General features: G+C 37.2%; 1 protein-coding gene and 1 long non-coding RNA gene across 10 annotated transcripts in view; one reads left to right on the plus strand and one right to left on the minus strand.

The window, feature by feature from the left end:
• The window catches only part of LOC5518310 (potassium voltage-gated channel protein Shal), a 21,752-nt gene continuing 2,759 nt past the window's right edge, over positions 1-18,993 (plus strand). Inside the window, exons 1-2 of one of the 9 annotated variants that reach the window (XM_032362996.2) lie at positions 1-77; positions 16,991-18,501. In XM_032362996.2, coding sequence (XP_032218887.1) covers positions 17,324-18,501 — 1,178 coding nt within the window. In that variant the 5' untranslated portion in view covers positions 1-77; positions 16,991-17,323. Of the gene's footprint in view, positions 78-527; positions 1,141-6,133; positions 6,244-7,515; positions 7,804-13,590; positions 13,841-14,166; positions 14,303-14,994; positions 15,109-16,259; positions 18,502-18,993 lie in introns of those variants that run through there. The other 8 variants (XM_032362992.2, XM_032362995.2, XM_032362994.2 and 5 more) reach the window with 8 other exon arrangements.
• Positions 7,831-18,993, minus strand: part of LOC125572176 — a 22,258-nt gene continuing 11,095 nt past the window's right edge. The window contains exon 2 of the long non-coding RNA XR_007313653.1: positions 7,831-9,244. This is a non-coding gene — a long non-coding RNA (uncharacterized LOC125572176). The remainder of the gene's footprint in view (positions 9,245-18,993) is intronic.

The following is an 18,993-nucleotide window of genomic DNA, read 5'->3' on the forward strand; positions in this document are numbered from 1 at the left end:
CCACAACCCACGCTGTTAGCCAAGATCCAAGGAAATCATCCCGATAAATATGGCTCTATCATGAAATTACTTGCAGGGTGGGTATAAAATTGAGTTTTTTGCGGGAGCGTATACATTTTTTTTTATTCAGTCTTCTCTACATTGTTTTCAACGATATTTGATCTCTTTTACCCTACTGTTTTCAATTGTTGATAAGTCGGAGGGATATCAAAAGAAATTTCTTGTAGCATAAAGGCAATAAATCAACTCTTAACAAATAGAGCAACGGCAAATGAATTCCCTTTAACGGAAAAGAAAGGCTTCTAAAAACACGAGGTCCAAAGCGATGTCAATGTTTTTTAGTGATTGAAGAGTTACCTGCGCCATTAATGCAAATGCGTCGAGTGCATGCACAAATTAGTCTCACTCATTATTATTACATGCATTAGTCAAAGGGCATTAGTAACAAGATAAGATACAACTCAACAAACACCGCAAAGAGGCAGTTAACACACCGCAATAATTAATTATTATATTGCTTTCTGCGATCGAGGCCGCGATTGAAATAATGGAAAACTCAGTATTCGCATGCTTAGCTAGTGTCATTGGAACTGTGCACTGGACCGAGATAATTCAATGTTCTTTGAGTTCATAATAATAGATTTCTGCGGCTGGAATGATCTGTTTCGGATGGTACGTCATATGGAAACAAAGTCTGTTAATCACAGGAGTAGACAGAGATATTGGAAGGCGAATGACTTAGATCGCGACAATAATGCATCCTCCCCTTTCCCTTCTCCTTGTTCATGACTTCTATTCATTTTGCTTAAAAGTCTTTAAGGTGTTGGGTCATAGTTGAAGGGACCAATCTACAATCGAGGAGTTTTCTTCAATAGTGACAGCTGCAGAATTTGAGAATTTGAATTGAATTTGAGATTCTAAGATGTTCAAAAGAGACCAAGGTTAAACCCTCTACGCGGCTCTTTTATTCATACAAAAGGTCAACGGGTACGCACTGCTGACAGCTAGACGATGTTATCTTTCTAGTGATTGATGGAGAAAGTCATTTTGAGTTTTAAGCACAGAAAATTATACAGATGATAACGCAACCAATGTTCGCGAGGAATGAGGACGTGAGGTTTCCGCTGGATAACAAAAAAAGTAGGTATATCACTCTATTTAACAAAAAAGTAGATATATGACTCTATTCCTTATAAGTATACGGCTCGGGGAGAGTGACCATACTGGAAAGAAAAATCTGAAAATGATCGGACCACCGGCACTATATATCGCATATTTGACACGTACCCTAAAATACTTAAAAGAACTGATAAGATGATAATAAAATAGGAGATCAAAAGAGTTATATTTCCAGCAGAATAGTTATTACTTTGTTTTTATGCTATGATATTTCAATAGTCTATATAGCAATCGCGGCGTAAGTGGCTACTGTCAACTAAGCGCATTCAAACTTATTCCTAATGACTTTATCCTGGGGTGGACCTCCAAATACTCTTTATCTAAACCAAGACTCTTCATCTATGTGTAGTCTTCATGTATAGTCTTCATCTATAGTCTTCATGTATAGTCTTCATGTATAGTCTTCATGTATAGTCTTTATGTATAGTCTTCATGTATAGTCTTCATGTATAGTCTTCATGTATAGTCTTCATGTATAGTCTTCATGTATAGTCTTCATGTATAGTCTCCATGTATAGTCTTCATCTATAGTCTTCATCTATAGTCTTCATCTATAGTCTTCATCTATAGTCTTCATCTATAGTCTTCATGTATAGTCTTCATATATAGTCTTCAGCCATAGTTTAAACTCCCCGCGGCCCTACAATTGCCTCATCGATAAACGTACAATTACTTTAATGTTTTCCTGAAAACTTCAGAGACTCTAAAGAAATATCCTAACCTTGGGTGACCGCATATACACGATACGCGCGCGGGGGCCTCCACTAGACCCTTCACTCAATTTACTTTAATAGCCAAAAAATTTTCCCAGACAGTTTCAAGGTGCTATGGCGATAGGGAATAAGGCAGCTTTAACAATACTATTTGATAGGCGGTTACAAAAGCGCTAATTGTTCGGCAAGCCGGGAAAAAAGAGCGATACACAAAAGGAAAACTCAATACATACATTTCGCTACAGATTGATAACACATATACAACTGAATCCTCTAGTTAGTATTGGTGGCCACACTAATCGCGCTCGCACAATTTAACAATTAGACCTCAAGGCCGAATGGACTATGATTCCATGGAAACTATTCAAAATCATAGTCGAAGAGACCGAGAGGTCTAATTGTTGTAAAATTTTAGTGTAAACATTAAATATAACACGATTTTATCATTTTCAATTGTTTTCTCACCGTTGAAAATTCTCATTACATATTTGGTTGCCTTTTTTGGGGGATAGCATTATCTAATAACTCCTGTTTAATGTCGTTGCTATGTTAGGCAAATCGCGACTCATTCGCCATTTTCCCGCGCATTTCCTTACTCAATGTCTATACTAATAGACCATTAGTAGCCAATCAGCCAATCAGAACGGAAGTTTTATGATAGACCATGAGTAGCCAATAAGCCAATCAGAACGGAGGTTTTATGAAAGACCATTAGTAGCCAATCAGCCAATCAGAACGGAGGTTTTATGATAGGCTTCTAGTTGGATATTTCTAAAACCCTTTGTTTTGGTGGTGCTGGCAGCGCGCGTCACATAATAACAGAAAAAACCTTGTGTTAAAAATGCTGTTAGTAATTATGAGAAACTTAAACTGTTAAAGTATGCTATACAAGAAAGATATCATGTAAGTGTCGAAAGATCCATGCTTTATAAATGAACGATAGAATGAATAAAAATAATGCAGATTCTTTTCCGTGTAAGACAGGACCTGGGAGGCGCATTTATTTGGCCTTGCAGGCATTGCTGTCTAAAAGCACATTGATTTAAATGGCACAAGATGACGTGTCCTTTTTAGTACTGAGATGATCTTCCTAGGCTCCATGGGGATGTAAGCGGTACAAGGTTGGGCTCCCTGGGGATGTGAGCGGTACAAGGTTTTCTAGTCCTTGCACTAGCAACCAGCCCTTATCATAGTTAGTAGAGGGAGACTGGTTACTAAACGCGGCCAACTTCAAAGGCCGAACACTTTGTCTGCTTTTTGTCAAATGGTTGTGTAGGTGCACAAGTCGAGCCCAAGTCGAAAATGTTATATGGAGTAAACGAAGGATCGTGTTATGTAAATAGTCACGTGACTAGAGCACATGGTCGGACGCCATTACTGTAATCGTATGATGTCTGCTGAGTAAACACGTCGTTTAATATGCCTCATTCGTATAAATACAATACGAAATAACAGATCGTTGCTCTCAGCATCAATACCTAATTTTCTAGAGTTTGAAAGCTTATGAGGTCATGGCGATAAATCATGCAAAGGGATAAAGACAAAGATTGAGAGAAAGTGAATAAAAATAACGAAGTTTCTAATTAAGCAATGTCCGAATACGCGTATTCATGATTTTCGTCCATATGTTTTGTTGTACTGTATGCTTGGTTTGTGCAGGGTCGTGATCACGTGACAGGGTGGTTCAACAGCAGAAAGTGCCTATTGTTTATGTCCTTTGAAGTTCTCTGGGTTTCGTTACCAGTCCCTCTCTTAACTATGCTCTTATCAAGCTACCCGGCAAGTAACTAGAAGCATTGCACAAAGTTACCAAATTTGTGAGTTACTATAGCACAAAGTTACCAAATTTGTGAGTTACTATAGCAAAAAGTTACCAAATTTGTTAGTATTTTAGCCCTCCACTGGTGGTTGTCTTTGAAACTTTTGGTTTTTTAAATTCCTATTCCTATTCTTGGTTAATTATCATAACTCATCATTCCACAAATTGTGGGGTGCAATTTCTAACTCATCATTTTGATCCATCATAAACAAGGTTTCATACTTCATTTACATTCAATAAAATATGCAACAACTTCCCCAAATCAGCCGTAGAAATGTATGCTTTTGTTGACATAATAAATATATGCTTTCTCAGACTTAGTATTGTTGCCAGGATGATAAAATGTATGCTTTCTCACACAACGTTGCTAGGATGATAAAATGTAACTTTGTGCAAAAAACCTTTTTAATAATGTATGACTTTTCAGGTCTGTTACTGAGGGGTGACGGACCTTACAATTCCAACAATTCTCAACATGCCATCCTGCTCTTTGAGGAAAATGACAAGGAAAGCGATTTTGTCGCATTGCAAATCTAATAAGAAACAAGACTCGTTTCTATACACTGTGTTTGCCGCAAGTAATCATATTTATATTCACAGTCTATCGTTTTTGTGCTTTTCCTCGTGTTTCTGAGAAGTTGACTCCCAAACAGACCAAACTGCGGTCTCGAGCTTTGTGGTCGTGTTTCACGGATCTTGTCACAATTCTAAAATGTAGACAGATAGTGAAAGACATCTAAAAGATCTATACAATTCATCAATCATTACAAATTCGATGAAATCTGCTTGTCTCTAATCACTTGTAACACTCCATACCGACTTGTGGCGGAAATACCCTATGCGGGTAGAATTGGAATTCATCTAATTACCACGGAGTATTATGATTTGAATGCTAATTAGGAAAGAGGCGCCAGGATGTCTCGACCCGGAAAGGGTGCCAGAAGTCATAGATATTAAACACAAGCGGGAAACGATCGCTTGTGCATACGGAATATTGGCAGATGCAATGTGAATATGGAATATTGGCAGATGTCATGTGATGGGGTGTTGAGTACGGCAAATTGTTCGGAAATAATTACATTTTTTAGCTTCTTTCATGGTTTTCTTACTTGATCTGGGATGTCGCGAAAATTAGCACCAAGATTTTTTTCTGCTTGTCAAAAAAGTATTTTTTTTATCCGACCGCAAAAAGATCATACTAACAATTTTAACCAGGGCAAACATATGTTAAGTCTAATACTCTACAGCTACGGGAATTAAAAAAACTAATGTATTCTTAATATTTAGGATAAAATGAGATAGAAATAGAGTGCACAAAGCTCAAACTCTGATCATCCGGAAAAAGACGCAATGAAGAAAGTCCTTTTAAGGAATTTTCAAAATTTTTAGAACGTTAACAATTAAAAATTTGAAATTAAATATAAATTAGCGCAGCATCGAGTGAAACGGTTTGAAAGTCTATAATTTGTCAGAAGAATTCAGCAAATGCCATTTTGGCAGTTCGTTGTTAAGGGTTTTATGTCGTTACGGGTTATAACGACCCGTTAAAAGTTGAAGGAATAACGTGAATAATCATATGATAAGGAATAATAGCGCGATGATATCTTCAAAATTCATTACACTAAAGCCTCCTAAAGATACCTTCATCTGAAACTGCAGAATCAGGTCCTTATTGAATAGGCCTACGTTTGTGAATGTATCGAAAATGACCAGTGAATTCACCGGAAAACGGGAAAGTAGCGATGGACACTTTTCTGCGATGGCTGTGTTGACTGGCGTTAGGACCTGGATCCAGGTCCATTTCCATGGCCTCAAAACACAATGTCCACTGCTTGAAGGCTTCTGGAATCATCTTGCTGCCATTACAGATTGCAAAGCATTCTGGCAGATCCATGAAAAATTCGACATGGAATGACCAGTCAACACGCATCTCCTCACAGTAAGACGGTTTTTTATAATTCTTTCCATTTTAAAGCCAATAAAATTAAATCTACATAATAATAGCCCATAATAGCAGTGTAAACAATTTTGGAATCAATTTGGTTTTAGAAAAAAAAACCGCATTTTAGGAGAGCTGTGGTGATTCCACTAGAAAATGATTTTCATCCAAAGTCAAGACAAAATCCCCAATAATTTACCTTTGCTTGCAAATATCCATAAGCACAGCACTCAATTATTCCCCAATAGATTTAATGATGTCCTATGACACTCTCCGAATATGCTGAAAGCTGTATTTTCGGTTAAAAATACAAGCAGCCTTTTGCTTAGATCAGCCCAGGGACGAGGGATTAGAGATGGGACTACCCTTGCCCCTAGAGTCGCCCTCTTTGATTTTCCCCAATAGGAGCGCGCGATCTCATGGGTATTTTTCCTCAATGATCAGTAATAAATCAAATAAGCGGAGAGGACAGCAAAAGCCAATTTCTAAAAAACTGATCAGCGGAATGGGATAACAAAGCACTGTTCGAAAGCTTGGATACCGCTAACTAAGCACATCGGTGTTATACTTTGACGGGCTGTAAAAAACTCAAGGTAGGGGTACCCGGTGTCTATTTTTGATCAGTTTTTTTGGTAAATTCTGCTAAAAATAGCCAGGGGTCAATAGGTTAATATCTGGTGCCCACGATTCCATTTTTTAACTTGAATACAAAGGGCTGCGCGCGTAATTAGTTAGTAAAATCCTCTTTTTTACTTCATTAACTATGGAAACTAATTTGAGAATTAAGCCAGAGAATCCTCTTTTTCCGGCGTCGCATTCTACACGATTCAGGGTATAACCTTGGTTATAAGGTCTTAATCTACCACGTATCAAAGGTCTACAAATGCGAGTCGTTTCAACGAGTTTGTAACTGATTTAATTGGATTGCTGTGCTAGTGTAGTTCTGACTCACCTGTGTTTTAGTATACAATACTGCGAAAGGTTGAATAAAACTTTAACTTACTCATTACAGATATCTAAAATTAGAATATATCTTTAAAAAACAGTTCGTGCTTGTCTTGTCTTTAGCCAAAACTTTCAACACATAAACATTTGTAATAACGAAACGTAACGAAGAATTAACAAAGAGACGGAAAAAAGTTTGTCTCCCACGAAGATCGCCATAGGCTATGGAACCAACATTATTATCTTAGTGAAATTTTAATTTGTTTAATAAGAAGGCAACGTTTATGGCTTAAGGCAATCCCTATGTATCCAAAATATTGAAGAAGAACAGGAATGCGACAACAGACTAAACGTATTTTTCTCACTGATAACTATCTAAATGGAACTGCTTGCTGTATGGAAAGAAAATGTCTAAAATCATACCGCGCGTTACCGGGGAAATCAAACGAGAGGTCAAAAGCGTTTACGAATGAATAGGGGCATTAAAACTGGTTCCGTTTGGATTTAAGCGCAGAGTTGTCATAATAAAGTGCAAATGAGCAGCCACTGGGATACAATGGATACTAGCAACTCTCTCGTGTCGGCTTCCCTATTTTAATTCACACCTTTTATTAATGACGACATTTTTGTCTATGTGTCTTCGTTATTCGAAAAGAAAAATAAAACTAAAAGGCTTCCTGTATCATAAAAACTTTTTATCGGCGTTTACTCTCAATATAGAGATTATCAATCAGTTAATGTAATATATGCTTAAAGGCAGGGAAAGAAAAGTCCCCTGCTGGGCTACGGAAACAATAATTGAAATGCTTCCCCATAAGATATTGGGGGGGGGGGGGGGGGTTGGGTAGCTTATTTATTAACTCGAGCTGTAGCAGCGTATATTTGAATATTTGAGTTTAGGTAAAACGTGACTATTTACAAGCTGTTTCTGGCAAAACGCAGTTAAGTTTGAATTCCACCTGTGCAAAACTAAACATGACTAGCTATAAAACAAACAAGAGCGCGATGACAACACCAAATCAATAATTCATAGAGTAATGATAAGGGCCAAGATGAACTCGCATGCGATCACTACGGCATCACCCAGGCATGCGAGCACTAGAAGTTAAAGATTGATATCACTTCAAAAGACCGTCACTTACCTGCTTTTTCTAAAGTGCTTGGGCAACTAGCTAACGTACGGCAACAGGTTCTTGTTTTCTCGGAAGGTAGGCTAAAGTAAAACTAAGGTTTAGTATGTTTTGTTCGATTTATTTAATAGCTAGTTCTTGTATTTACACAAAAACCTTTTACAATCAGACTTGAAAAACAACACGCACAAGTACATATGCTTTTCAAAAGAGGGTTCGTTCCATAAAAATGACTCTCATTCTAGTGACGTCACACAACCTAGTGCTGTAAAGGTCTGATTTGATGCAACAAACGTCATTTGTGAATAATGACCATTATTGCGGTGGGCACTGTAATAAAACCTGTTTTATTCGCCCAAAAGCTGCCAATTCAAATAAAACACCGAAATATCCTGAAAAAAAAAAAAACATTCCCTGTTTTCTCCATATTTCGGTGGGCTCTCTTTCCTTACGAATGTCAGTCGAGCGATAATGGGCCAATTATTCGAATACGAACGGACTAAGAAATAACCAGCGTCTTGCTTTAATAAAACTCTGAAAAGAAGTTACAAAAAGGTTTTGAGAGATTCACTTTTCGGATGAGGTCAGAATAAACATGGACGATGGAGAGGATACTTTTAAGCTTTTGGTTGGGTAATGTTGGTAGTTAAGCAGCTAAGATAAGATAAGATAAGAAGGTAAGATAAACAGACATGCCAGCAAAGGTAAGGTAAACAAACAACAAAGGTAAGGTAAACAAACAAGATAGGTAAGGTAAACAAACAACATTGGCAAGGTAAACAAAAAACATAGGTAAGGTAAACAAACATCATAGGCAAGGAAAACAAACAACATAGGTAAGGTAAACAAACAACATAGGTAAGGTAAACAAACATCATAGGTAAGGAAAACAAACAACATAGGTAAGGTAGCTAGATCAAGATCCCCGCTAACTTGCTCTCTCCTTTCGCAGACTCGAATCGGCTTAGCGTGTTGTCAGTGAAACACCACAGAGAAAGCTCTTTCAAATAAATAGTTCAACATGCTGTTAAAAAAATGCATAATTCTGAAATTTGGCACATTCTAGACTAAAATCATTATTGACAAAATTCTAAAAAATTGTGGGAAATTTTCCAAAACTGAGATCAGAAGAAAAATTGCTTTATCTACTCAAAAAATGGATACTACCCAAACATGTTTTTTTAATAGTTGTTGGGGTGGGAGAGGGTAGAAAGATGTTTCTTGGCGTAATGGAGAAACAGCGGTCATAAAACCGATCTCCTATAAAGAGAGCTTAGCGTGACGATGCCCTGACGGTTTCTAGGTAGATTAAGCAAAATAAATACAAAGGAAAAATGAAAGAAATGCTCGAAGTTTCAGATAGAAAAAGAGATAAATAGAAAATTACAGGGAAGAATTTCTGGTAGATTCTTTTCCGCTATCACCGTTTAAAGGGTTTGAACTTGTGTTCGGGTGTTCCTGCGTGTTTACTCGTCTTATCACCAGTGCAGGTTTACTATCGCCATCCGTCAAGCCACTCCTAGAAAAATACATAGAAACAATGGGACAAAGCAAATACCAGTAAATATCGTGCAAGAAAGCTATGCTAGTATAAAACTATAGTAAAACTATACTAAAACTATATAAAGTATAGTAAAACTACAATGAGTCTTGCCAAAAGGAACTGCAGCGCAAATGAAAAACGAGAACTTTTAACGTCACGTTTCGCGCTCTTCGTTGCCTAAAGTTAATCTAGTAGAACTAGTCTAGAAATCGAGAAAAAACGAAATCAGAAAACTGATTATAAAAACAAGAATTATTGTAAGATGGTCGAATTTGCATCATATTTGTGTTTTGTTTATATTTTAAACTTTTATCATTATGAAAACTATAGCTTCCATTGTATACATTTACACGTGGATTCTAACTCGATGTCCACCCATATTGTGTTTCTGTGTTAGTATAGTGTACAGCGGACATCATCTTATTAAGTTACTAGTAGTAACTTGAGCACAAAACCCGGTGTTTTATATGAACAAATGCGGGACACTAGCCGGATCTACGGACTTTAAATTCCGGATTTCTTCTTCAAAACCGTAAAGAAGCACCGCATACCAAGAGGAGGCTCAGAAAGGCTACTGTCACAGAGATGAACGTTTGTTTTGTTGTCATGGCAACATGACAGACTCAACTCATATCAATCATTGATGGGATATGACAGGCTATCAGTATTTTAATAGCGCGACCCCCACAAAGATAGACACTAGGCTTGTTCAATAGTTGCACTTTCAAAAAATCAGCTAATTGATAAAAAAACTATCCGACTTTAAGCCCAAGCCATATTACACATTTTTCCCTGAAATTTTTATAGCAATTAATAAAGTAAATGAGTAAGTGCTTAAGTACGAGAAGCCTAAATAACTTGGCAAGATATCGTTAAATTCTGAATACCTTAAATTTACGAAATGCTATTTATGTAGCCGATTTACACACTAAAATCGTTATTTAGCCCAAAAAATACTCCAAAAATAAAAACGGCCCAGTCTCAACTGAAAATTAAATTGACACCTGGTTGCATTGACACTTGGTTGCATTGACACAGAAACCCATTTAACTGAACGAGCAAAATTGATTTGACTGAATGCAAAATTCCATTTGATACCACTATCTGTAAATCCTTAATGTACCTTTACTATATCTTTCGGCTCGCGCACTTCCTTGAAATAATAATAATCCGGTGAGGCACAGAAAAAAAAGGTAAAAATATAAAAATAAATCATAATGAGCCTTGATTGTGGATATTTGGTATGAGTTGGCTCTCTATAGAATTTGTTTTACAAAGCCGCTAGCTTTTTTGGTAAATCTAAATGACTAATTAACAGTGCGTACCATGAAAATCCTTTTCATAAATAGCCGCTTAATTCTCACACCATCTACTATTTCGTAAGCAAAACTAATATATAGATTTAGGCACTACCTAACAGCGGAGCCAGCATTGAACACCTTTTGTATTGACTGATCAAAGTATTTTTGGGGGATCTAGGATCCTGCTCTTTACTGAGATTTATTGGACCAACCAAATGGATCCAGGCCTTATTCAATAATTTAAATTATGCAGTACATCAAAGTTAACAAACACAATTCCTGGTGTAAATATGGCTGTCTAAGTTGTCAAGAGTCTAATGGTAAATTCTTATTTCCCCACCATAGAAGTTCCATTATGAATATTCTTATAATCAAAACAATACTCCGACAAGCTTTGCCCTTGTGCAGAATATGTCAAGGATGTAACAGCATTTCAAAGATTCCAAATAATATATTTAGACTGTTTAAATGCCATACTGTAATTTGAAGCTATCAATTTAGGGGTGATTCTCTCCTTTATTGGACTGAATATTCAGAAAAATGTCTGGAATTTAAAATCCACAAATGTATCTCCTTCAATGCATTACATATTGGTGCACCCACCCTTTACCATATAGTGGCCTTGTTGTTGTTGGCCTACTCCAAAATGAATGCAATGGGGAAAAAACAGATTGATTTTGGAAGCAAACCCTAAAAAATACATCTAATACATCACTGACAGTGCTAAAATGCTAACTTCTAATTTCAAACCAAACCCTTTCATTGATCTATGTTTGGGGTAGAGAGGAAACAGCAAAGAATATCAATTGACTAAAAAATAGTCGACGGGAGAGGAGAAATAAAGGAAATCGATTCAACTTGAAAGGTTTGGTGAAAAAAATATGAGTAATGAAAAAAATTTGATTGGGCATTTATTGACATTTCCCCTTTCCCATTATCTTAACCCTTCCACCACCACAGGCCTCTAAAGAGGCCAAGCCTATGCTATCCAAGCTATGCGAACATAGCTTCAAATTCTATTATTGAAAAGAACATGGTTGTTGCTTAGTGTTATATAGTTTAAGTATCTTGTCCTAAAAAACCCTTCCCCTCATAAAAGTCCCATTAATGTACATTTGTAAAGCTACATTCTGACAAGCTTTGTCCTTACAAAGAACAAGTAATGGATTAAACAGGATTCCAAAGATATTATATAGTTTCAGACAGTTTTAGATGAGATGCAATACTGAAGTTTCCATGTGATGATTTCCCATCCTCATGGGAATTAATATCTACAAATATACATCCAGTAAAGCATTATATTTTGGTGTCTTTAGAAACCCTGGATCCAACCATTCCAGTAAAATAAAACTAAACCTCTAAAATAAATGTATGGGAAAGAGACTGACTTGGAAAGGAAGTTCTAAAAAAAGATATAAGTGAAAGTACTAAATGAAAATTTCTAATTTAAAAATCAAATTTATTCATTAATTTATTTTTTGTGTAGAGGGGAAATAGCAAATAGCATCAATTGCATAAAAATAGGAGAAGTAGGAGAAGTAAAAGGAAGAAATATGACTCTTCTTTAAATGTTTGAAAAGAAAATATAACAATAATAATTATATGATAATTATATTCAGATTTATTATTTAAAAAGCAAAAGTTTGTTTTTAGTTTTATGTTATATAAGTATCTTGTCCTAAAAAAACATATTGAGTGTGTACTGCTGAATCACATAGTAATGAACTAGTCATTTGAGCCCCCTCCCTCATGGTCCCGCGGAAGCCAGGGGTTAATGTGGGGTTTTAGACCACTTTTTAACCAGAATATGTCAAGAGGGGTGGTGGTATTGACTGTTTTTTACTCTTAACTTGGAAACATGCTTTTAAAAAAGTCTAATCCCCCACCCTTTCCTGGGACCATGGATGTGGGGGTACCAAATGACTAGTGAATAAGAACTCCCTACTGTTCTCTTCAAGACATGGTTTTTAATTCCCATGTCTTCCAGTCTTTAGCATTCATCTTGGCCCTCAGGTAGTTCCTGGTTCATGAAAGAGTGAAAACAATTATTTATTATATCTTTCAAAACAATCTTTTCATCAAGCCATTTATAATCTAACTAATTTTCCACAACTATTTGAAAAAAAAATAAACACATGAGATGCAAGATGCAGACAATAACAACAATACATATTGACAATAGGGGTTGATTTTTTTTATCCTCGGTAAGGAAAATTTCTCTTGTAAGTTGAAAAAGTTGCTGTATCTTCTAAGGATATGTATCTTCTTAGGACTAAGAGCACAGGATATAAAGACAAGAACGGTCTTCTTTAGCAGTATTTGACAAATGCAACACGATATTGGTTAGCCTTTATGAAATATCCCAAAACAATCAATCTGCCCAGAAGAAGTCTTATCAAAGTCGAAAATTTGGCAGAGTCGAATCCCAGTTTTTGGTGTATTGTATTTTATTCAACACAACCAAGAATATAGATAAAACGAAGAATGCCAAAACAAAAGCTGTTATGCTCAAATAATTTGATTACTAAATTAAGTACTCGCATTCTTAAAGCAAACAAAAAGGACAACAAAAGCCCAATAACTGTCATATCCTCAATAGACAATACAAATCGTCGTCCGAAACTCACCTTGCATTGCACTTGCTTAAATTTACTAGCTAAAACCAGATAAATCTTGGCGTGAATGAATGTTAGTAGATCTCCTCTAGTTGACTTTATCCTTAAGTCACAAAATTTGAGGCAAAATAAATAATCATCGCATAATCGACAAGAACTTTTTCCCTTGCTCCGTGCTTGTATTTAGTCGCCATTTCGGGGCCGAGTGGGGCCTCGGAGTTGCGCGGCTGACTGACTGACTGACTGACTGGCTGGCTGGCGAGTGACACCACAGGGTACCCGCGCGATGACCACAAAAACCAAGTCGCATACCTATACCATATTTCTATGCCTATGGAGCTACGCGTGCGGCCTGCGGCCGCGCTTGGCTCCGCTATAAAGGAAGTATTTAATATTTTATTGTACTGGTTTAAAATGAAGTTTTAAGATAAAAGACAAATCAGAACAACAACAACAACAACAACAACAACAAAGAACAAAATGATATCTGAAATATCATTTGATATTGGAGTAATAGTAGCCTGATTTTTTTGTGTGCGTAAAACGACTTTAAACAGTGGTCACGCAAACTGATTCTAACATTGTGGGTAGTATGCATCACAGGGTTGGACCAAAGGGCGCCAGTGAGTCGTAGGATATGTATTAAACTCGCAGTGGTAAGTAAATATCTCGAATACTTAGATGATCTAGGGAAATCTCGCGACTTACCCATAAAAAAATTGAAGAACTAAGAATTCTGTGGGCGATACAGCCATAATTACTAGGTTTTAGGATTAAAATTTACTATACTTCAACAAATACTATTCGATATATGTCGGGTGTTAGTCATATCCCCAAAATATCGATCTGGAATCAGCCAATTCTTAAAGCCAAAGCCAAATCTATTTTTTATTTATCTCGGTTAGTTCTCGGCGAAGTTTGCCTCAAATAACCCGTATGTTACACTCACCCCACACCACCCCTTTTTCCATACGCATGCTACGCATGCGCAACAAAAACCCCGGGAACGTATATACAAAACACGGAAAGAATGGATTTTGACATCCAAAGGCAAATACTTCGCGTGGGGTTAGAAATAAGACAAGAGGACGGCAATGATCGCTTCGATTGAATGTAAGGTGAGACAAAAGGGTCAAACTAAAAACAACCCAAAATACACTCTTTACATATCAACTAGACAACGGCTTGCTTTGCTATGGAGAGAAACACGCAATAAAACGACTATCAAATCTTACCAAAAATCAAAATATGTGTTTATCTTGCACAATAACATAAAATATTCAAATTTCATTTGGTTAAGCTGTGAGAGTTCATATATTTATACTTCGTAAAATGCTAACATTTTTGCGGCAGCGGTTTTGGATCGACATTATTTCCGGAGGCATCTTCGAGTTTTACGTCACACGTAGATATTCAACATTCATTATTTTGAAAAAAAAAAATCAACATCAAAGCGGCACGTATTTTGTATTGCTGGCCTGGTTAAATTCAATAAAGCCATCATGGAGGTGTTTAAGCAGGGTTTGCGCGAGGTTGAGAGGGAACCTTTCTCCGCTTAAATATTGAATAATACAAGAGAAGAAATAAGTTTTTAGAATGGCTTGAAAGCTAACAGATGCAGCCTTAGTGCAGTGCCTTATAAGAACTTTGCCCATACAGCATAACTATACTTTACTTTACAAACGCTCTTTTTATCTCTTTATTGATAAAACGTTAAATACCTGGCTAGATGTCTCGGAGTGAGGGGCGCGTCATACGAGCTAATACGCGACAGGGGCTAAAACATTTTGAAGCGGATCCATGGAAACGTCAAAATTCTATTATTTTCAACATCCCACAATGCGAATGCTCGAAGTGTGTGCTCCGTCTCAAACGCGCTTTTTGTTAGCAAGAGGCAAGCGAGTCGGATAGCTAGGCCTACAGGGTAAGTTGAAGTCCGAAGCCATTAACATTGGTATGTGGCAATGTCAGTTATATTTCTAAAAGGCCTTCTTTTATTTTCAAATGCAAGCATTTTAAGCGTTTTGACTGGCTTTCTTTACTAGTTATATGTTAATGTTGCCTCGGTCGTTTTGTGAGCTTTTTGATTATATTTCCTGTGATATCCTGTTATAACTGACCTCATCACCTCCCCCCCCCCCCTCCCCCCCCACACACAAACAAACACACACAGTCAAGGTTTTTTAGCACGCAAATAATTTATGAATGACTTTATTGTATTATGCAATGTTTCCTTTTTTTAATTTCCATCTTTAAAACTATCGGCATTTTCCTAAATAATATTGCCTCTAACTGTCATGCTGTTGTAAGATTCAAGGACAGTTAGGAAATCTCATCTATCATTCGATGACCACAATACACAAAAACTCATAAAATTGACTTGACTCGTCATTATAAACCTCTCAAACGCCGTGTCGTAGCGGTGGCGTGCCTTGCGCGTTCAGTGACCGTGACAGAAGAGGCGGTCAGTGTGGGTAATTTCGCATGATTATGAGGAGCCAAGACAGGTTCAGTTTTATTTTTAATCAATAAATACAGTATAGTTTAAATTCCTGTTATTTTGCAAAAGAAATCAGGCATTCATTAGTCTCGAGGTACATTATAAATATTTGATCAAGGAATTTAGAGAGAAACATGTTTCTACTCGTTAAAACAAATTTAATTTTAACGCGAATGTATGAAATTATCATTTGACACCATTCTGACTGATGTTTTATCTTCATTTTATGGCAAGATGATGACTTTTCCAGAAGACTATTATTCACCATGATCCACCCACTCTGACCTTTCAAAAGCAGTAACTTGGGCGTAAAAAAAAGAATACATCATTTTTAGTGATATTCACACCAAATTTCAAGTGATGACCAAAAGTCCCACTAATACTGAGGCTGAATATGGAAATGCGTCTGTATGAATAAGCACTGAATCTGCTTAGAAAGGTGGAATTTGCATAGCCACCCATGAGTACAGTGCTTTATGATAATAATGATATCCTGATTCATGGAAATATTTGTTTTCTCGTTCTCTGAGTCGAATATATAAGGATTCCTAGATTCAAAAGAAGCTATCAATGGCATTTGGCGATGGGAATGGGAATTTTTGGTGTGTTTCCAACAAACAGAAGCAACAACTTATACATATTATTTTCTCGCTTGAGTTTGAAAGGCAGTCATTTCTAGAAAGCAACGATCAGAATTATTGTTTATTCCTAAAGACGCGATTTTCGATGGGACAAACGGGAAAAAATATCGATGAAAATATCGTGCACACAAAAACGCATCTTCAGACATAACACCTAGAATACACATTTAATGTTAAAGGAAAAGCAAATCCTTTATTGATATATGCTTTATTTTTCAATTATAAATAATCATTTGGAGATAAAAAGCTCTAATGCAAACGAGTAGGAGAATTCCTAGAGAGTACATTTCTTCATTATTTATAGTGTCAGTATCAACTTTGCTCGGTTATTATACTCCAACACAAAAATAAAAATCCTGATTACAATCTAAAAAGCAAGAGATTCCAAGCAACCTGGGTCGTAAACATATATAATACTGAATGAAAACATACTTCGGTAGGGTGCCGGTCATAATTAACGACAAAATAAAGGTTTCTTATGACAGAAAAGGGTTCGTCAGCTGTCAATCATTACACCATACCTTCTACATGTTTACATCATCGCGCTTTGCATAATATAACTAATATGATTCCGTTTAAAATCACGAAACCATCAACTTTAAACAGTAAACAGAGTTTAACGCTGAAGCATTGTACGGGCGGTGATTTGTCTTTGTTCTTTACAGAGGCGACTGGATGGTAGACCTGGCGGAAGAGAGATGAGTATTTGACCTGGTAACCAAATGGATTGTTTGCAGTGCTCTTTGCAGAAATAATCCGACTGATGGACTACGCTTGCAGATTGCACATTAATCACAAATTGAACTTGCTTTAAGCGAAATTCATTCTCAAGTATTATTCCACTGATTACAAAAATCCATCGCAATTGGTCAAGCCCCGGGCTATAAGGGCAGAATCTTCAATGTTGGCGGTATGAGCAGCTCAACTAGACCGGCCAGCCAGAAGCAGGAGCGACATTTCATTCACAAAACTACTCTTCTTCCCATCCATGACCATAAATGTTTCAAGCAACGACAAGTAGCGGTTACCGTTCAAACTCCATCTTCAGCAAAGCCAGTGTCATCAGTAATATCAATTTTAACTGCACAAAGCGAGAGTCAGGTCGTCTGACGTCTTATCAGTTAGAGGAAGTGCGAGCAAAGGCGTCTATCGCTCAAAGACGCTCTGCTGGAGATAAAAGGGTTACGTTTAATGTGAGCGGAAGACGTTTCGAAACCTGGGAAAGCACACTCAAGCGATTTCCCAACACAGTGTTAGGGAGCAAAATGATCCAAAGGTTCTACGACACCAACACAAAGGAGTATTTTATTGACCGTGATCCCTACCTATTCAGATTTGTTCTGAATTATTATCGGAATGGTAGGCTACACTGCTCGCAAGAGGATTGCCCGGCGGCGTTCGAAGAGGAGCTAAATTTTTACGGGCTCTCGCTGTTTGATGTTAAAGACTGCTGCTGGGAGGTGGCGAACCCAAAAGAAAAACACATTCTCGTGGAAGAGGACGAGGATTTTATATTCCCTGGAGAGTTGCTCAAATGCAAGGAAAACACAGAGGTTTATTGCGAACCCAAATACACTCTCAAGCAGAAAATATGGAGACTGATCGGGCCATCTAAAACAACGAAAGGAGGTGTATTATTTCATATCTTTTACGGGTTTTTCATATTCATAAACGTCCTAATTGTCACTCTAGAAACCCTAAAATGCGGACACAAACAAACGTGTGGCGAGAAGTACTCCAAAACCTTTTTTACAGTTGATTCTGTTTGTGTGGCCGTATTCACAGCTGAACTATCTGTACGGTTCTACGTTTGTCCAAAGAAGAAAAAGTTCTTCAAGGGCGTGATGAATGTTATTGACATCCTGGCAGTTATCCCCTACTACATAAGCTTAATTGTCGAATCGTTTGGCGGAGACACCAGCTTTTTACAGATTTTGAAAGTTTTGAGGGTATTACGGATTCTCAAACTGACAAGAAACTCAAGAAGGTTGCGGTGCCTTTTACTAACCCTCCGCCGGTGCGCGGTTGATATTGTATTCCTCTACTGCATTTGCTTTCTAGCTATTATTTTATTTGGGACCATGCTGTTTTATCTGCAAGAAGCGTCAGAGCCCAAGCAGTTCGGCAGCATCCCGGAGTCCTTCTGGTATATCTGCGTCACCTTAATGACAGTCGGGTAGGTTGACTGATGCAAGCGCGAGAGCGGTCAGCGCATTTTCAATGTCGCAAGATTCCATGCGATTGATACTCCATACTGGCTTTCTATTATTTCACGGTCTTTGTCTCTTAAGTAGCTTTGCCAAATCACCTTCGACTTTTAAGATGTTCTTTTAGTAAACGCATTATTAATGTCGCAATCCTTGCAAGATGCTAAATACTGGCTGTCTATTATTTCACGGTCTTTGTCTCTTAAGAAGCTTTGCCAAATCGCGTTCATTTGGCAAGCCGTTCTTTCAAGGATCACATCCGATTGTCGATTATGATATTAAACGCAGATTGCAGCACAGACTCAGCGGGCGCTATTTTTAATATACGTTATATATGATACGTAGGTATGAACGGACAAAAGAACGTTCAAAGGACAAAAGAATTATGGACAATAGAACGTCTAAAGAACAATAGAATTACATTTCAGGACAAAATATAAAATCATATATTTCGTATCCAA

This window comes from Nematostella vectensis, chromosome 1, assembly GCF_932526225.1.
Source record: "Nematostella vectensis chromosome 1, jaNemVect1.1, whole genome shotgun sequence".
In the NCBI taxonomy this organism is placed as follows: domain Eukaryota; kingdom Metazoa; phylum Cnidaria; class Anthozoa; order Actiniaria; family Edwardsiidae; genus Nematostella; species Nematostella vectensis.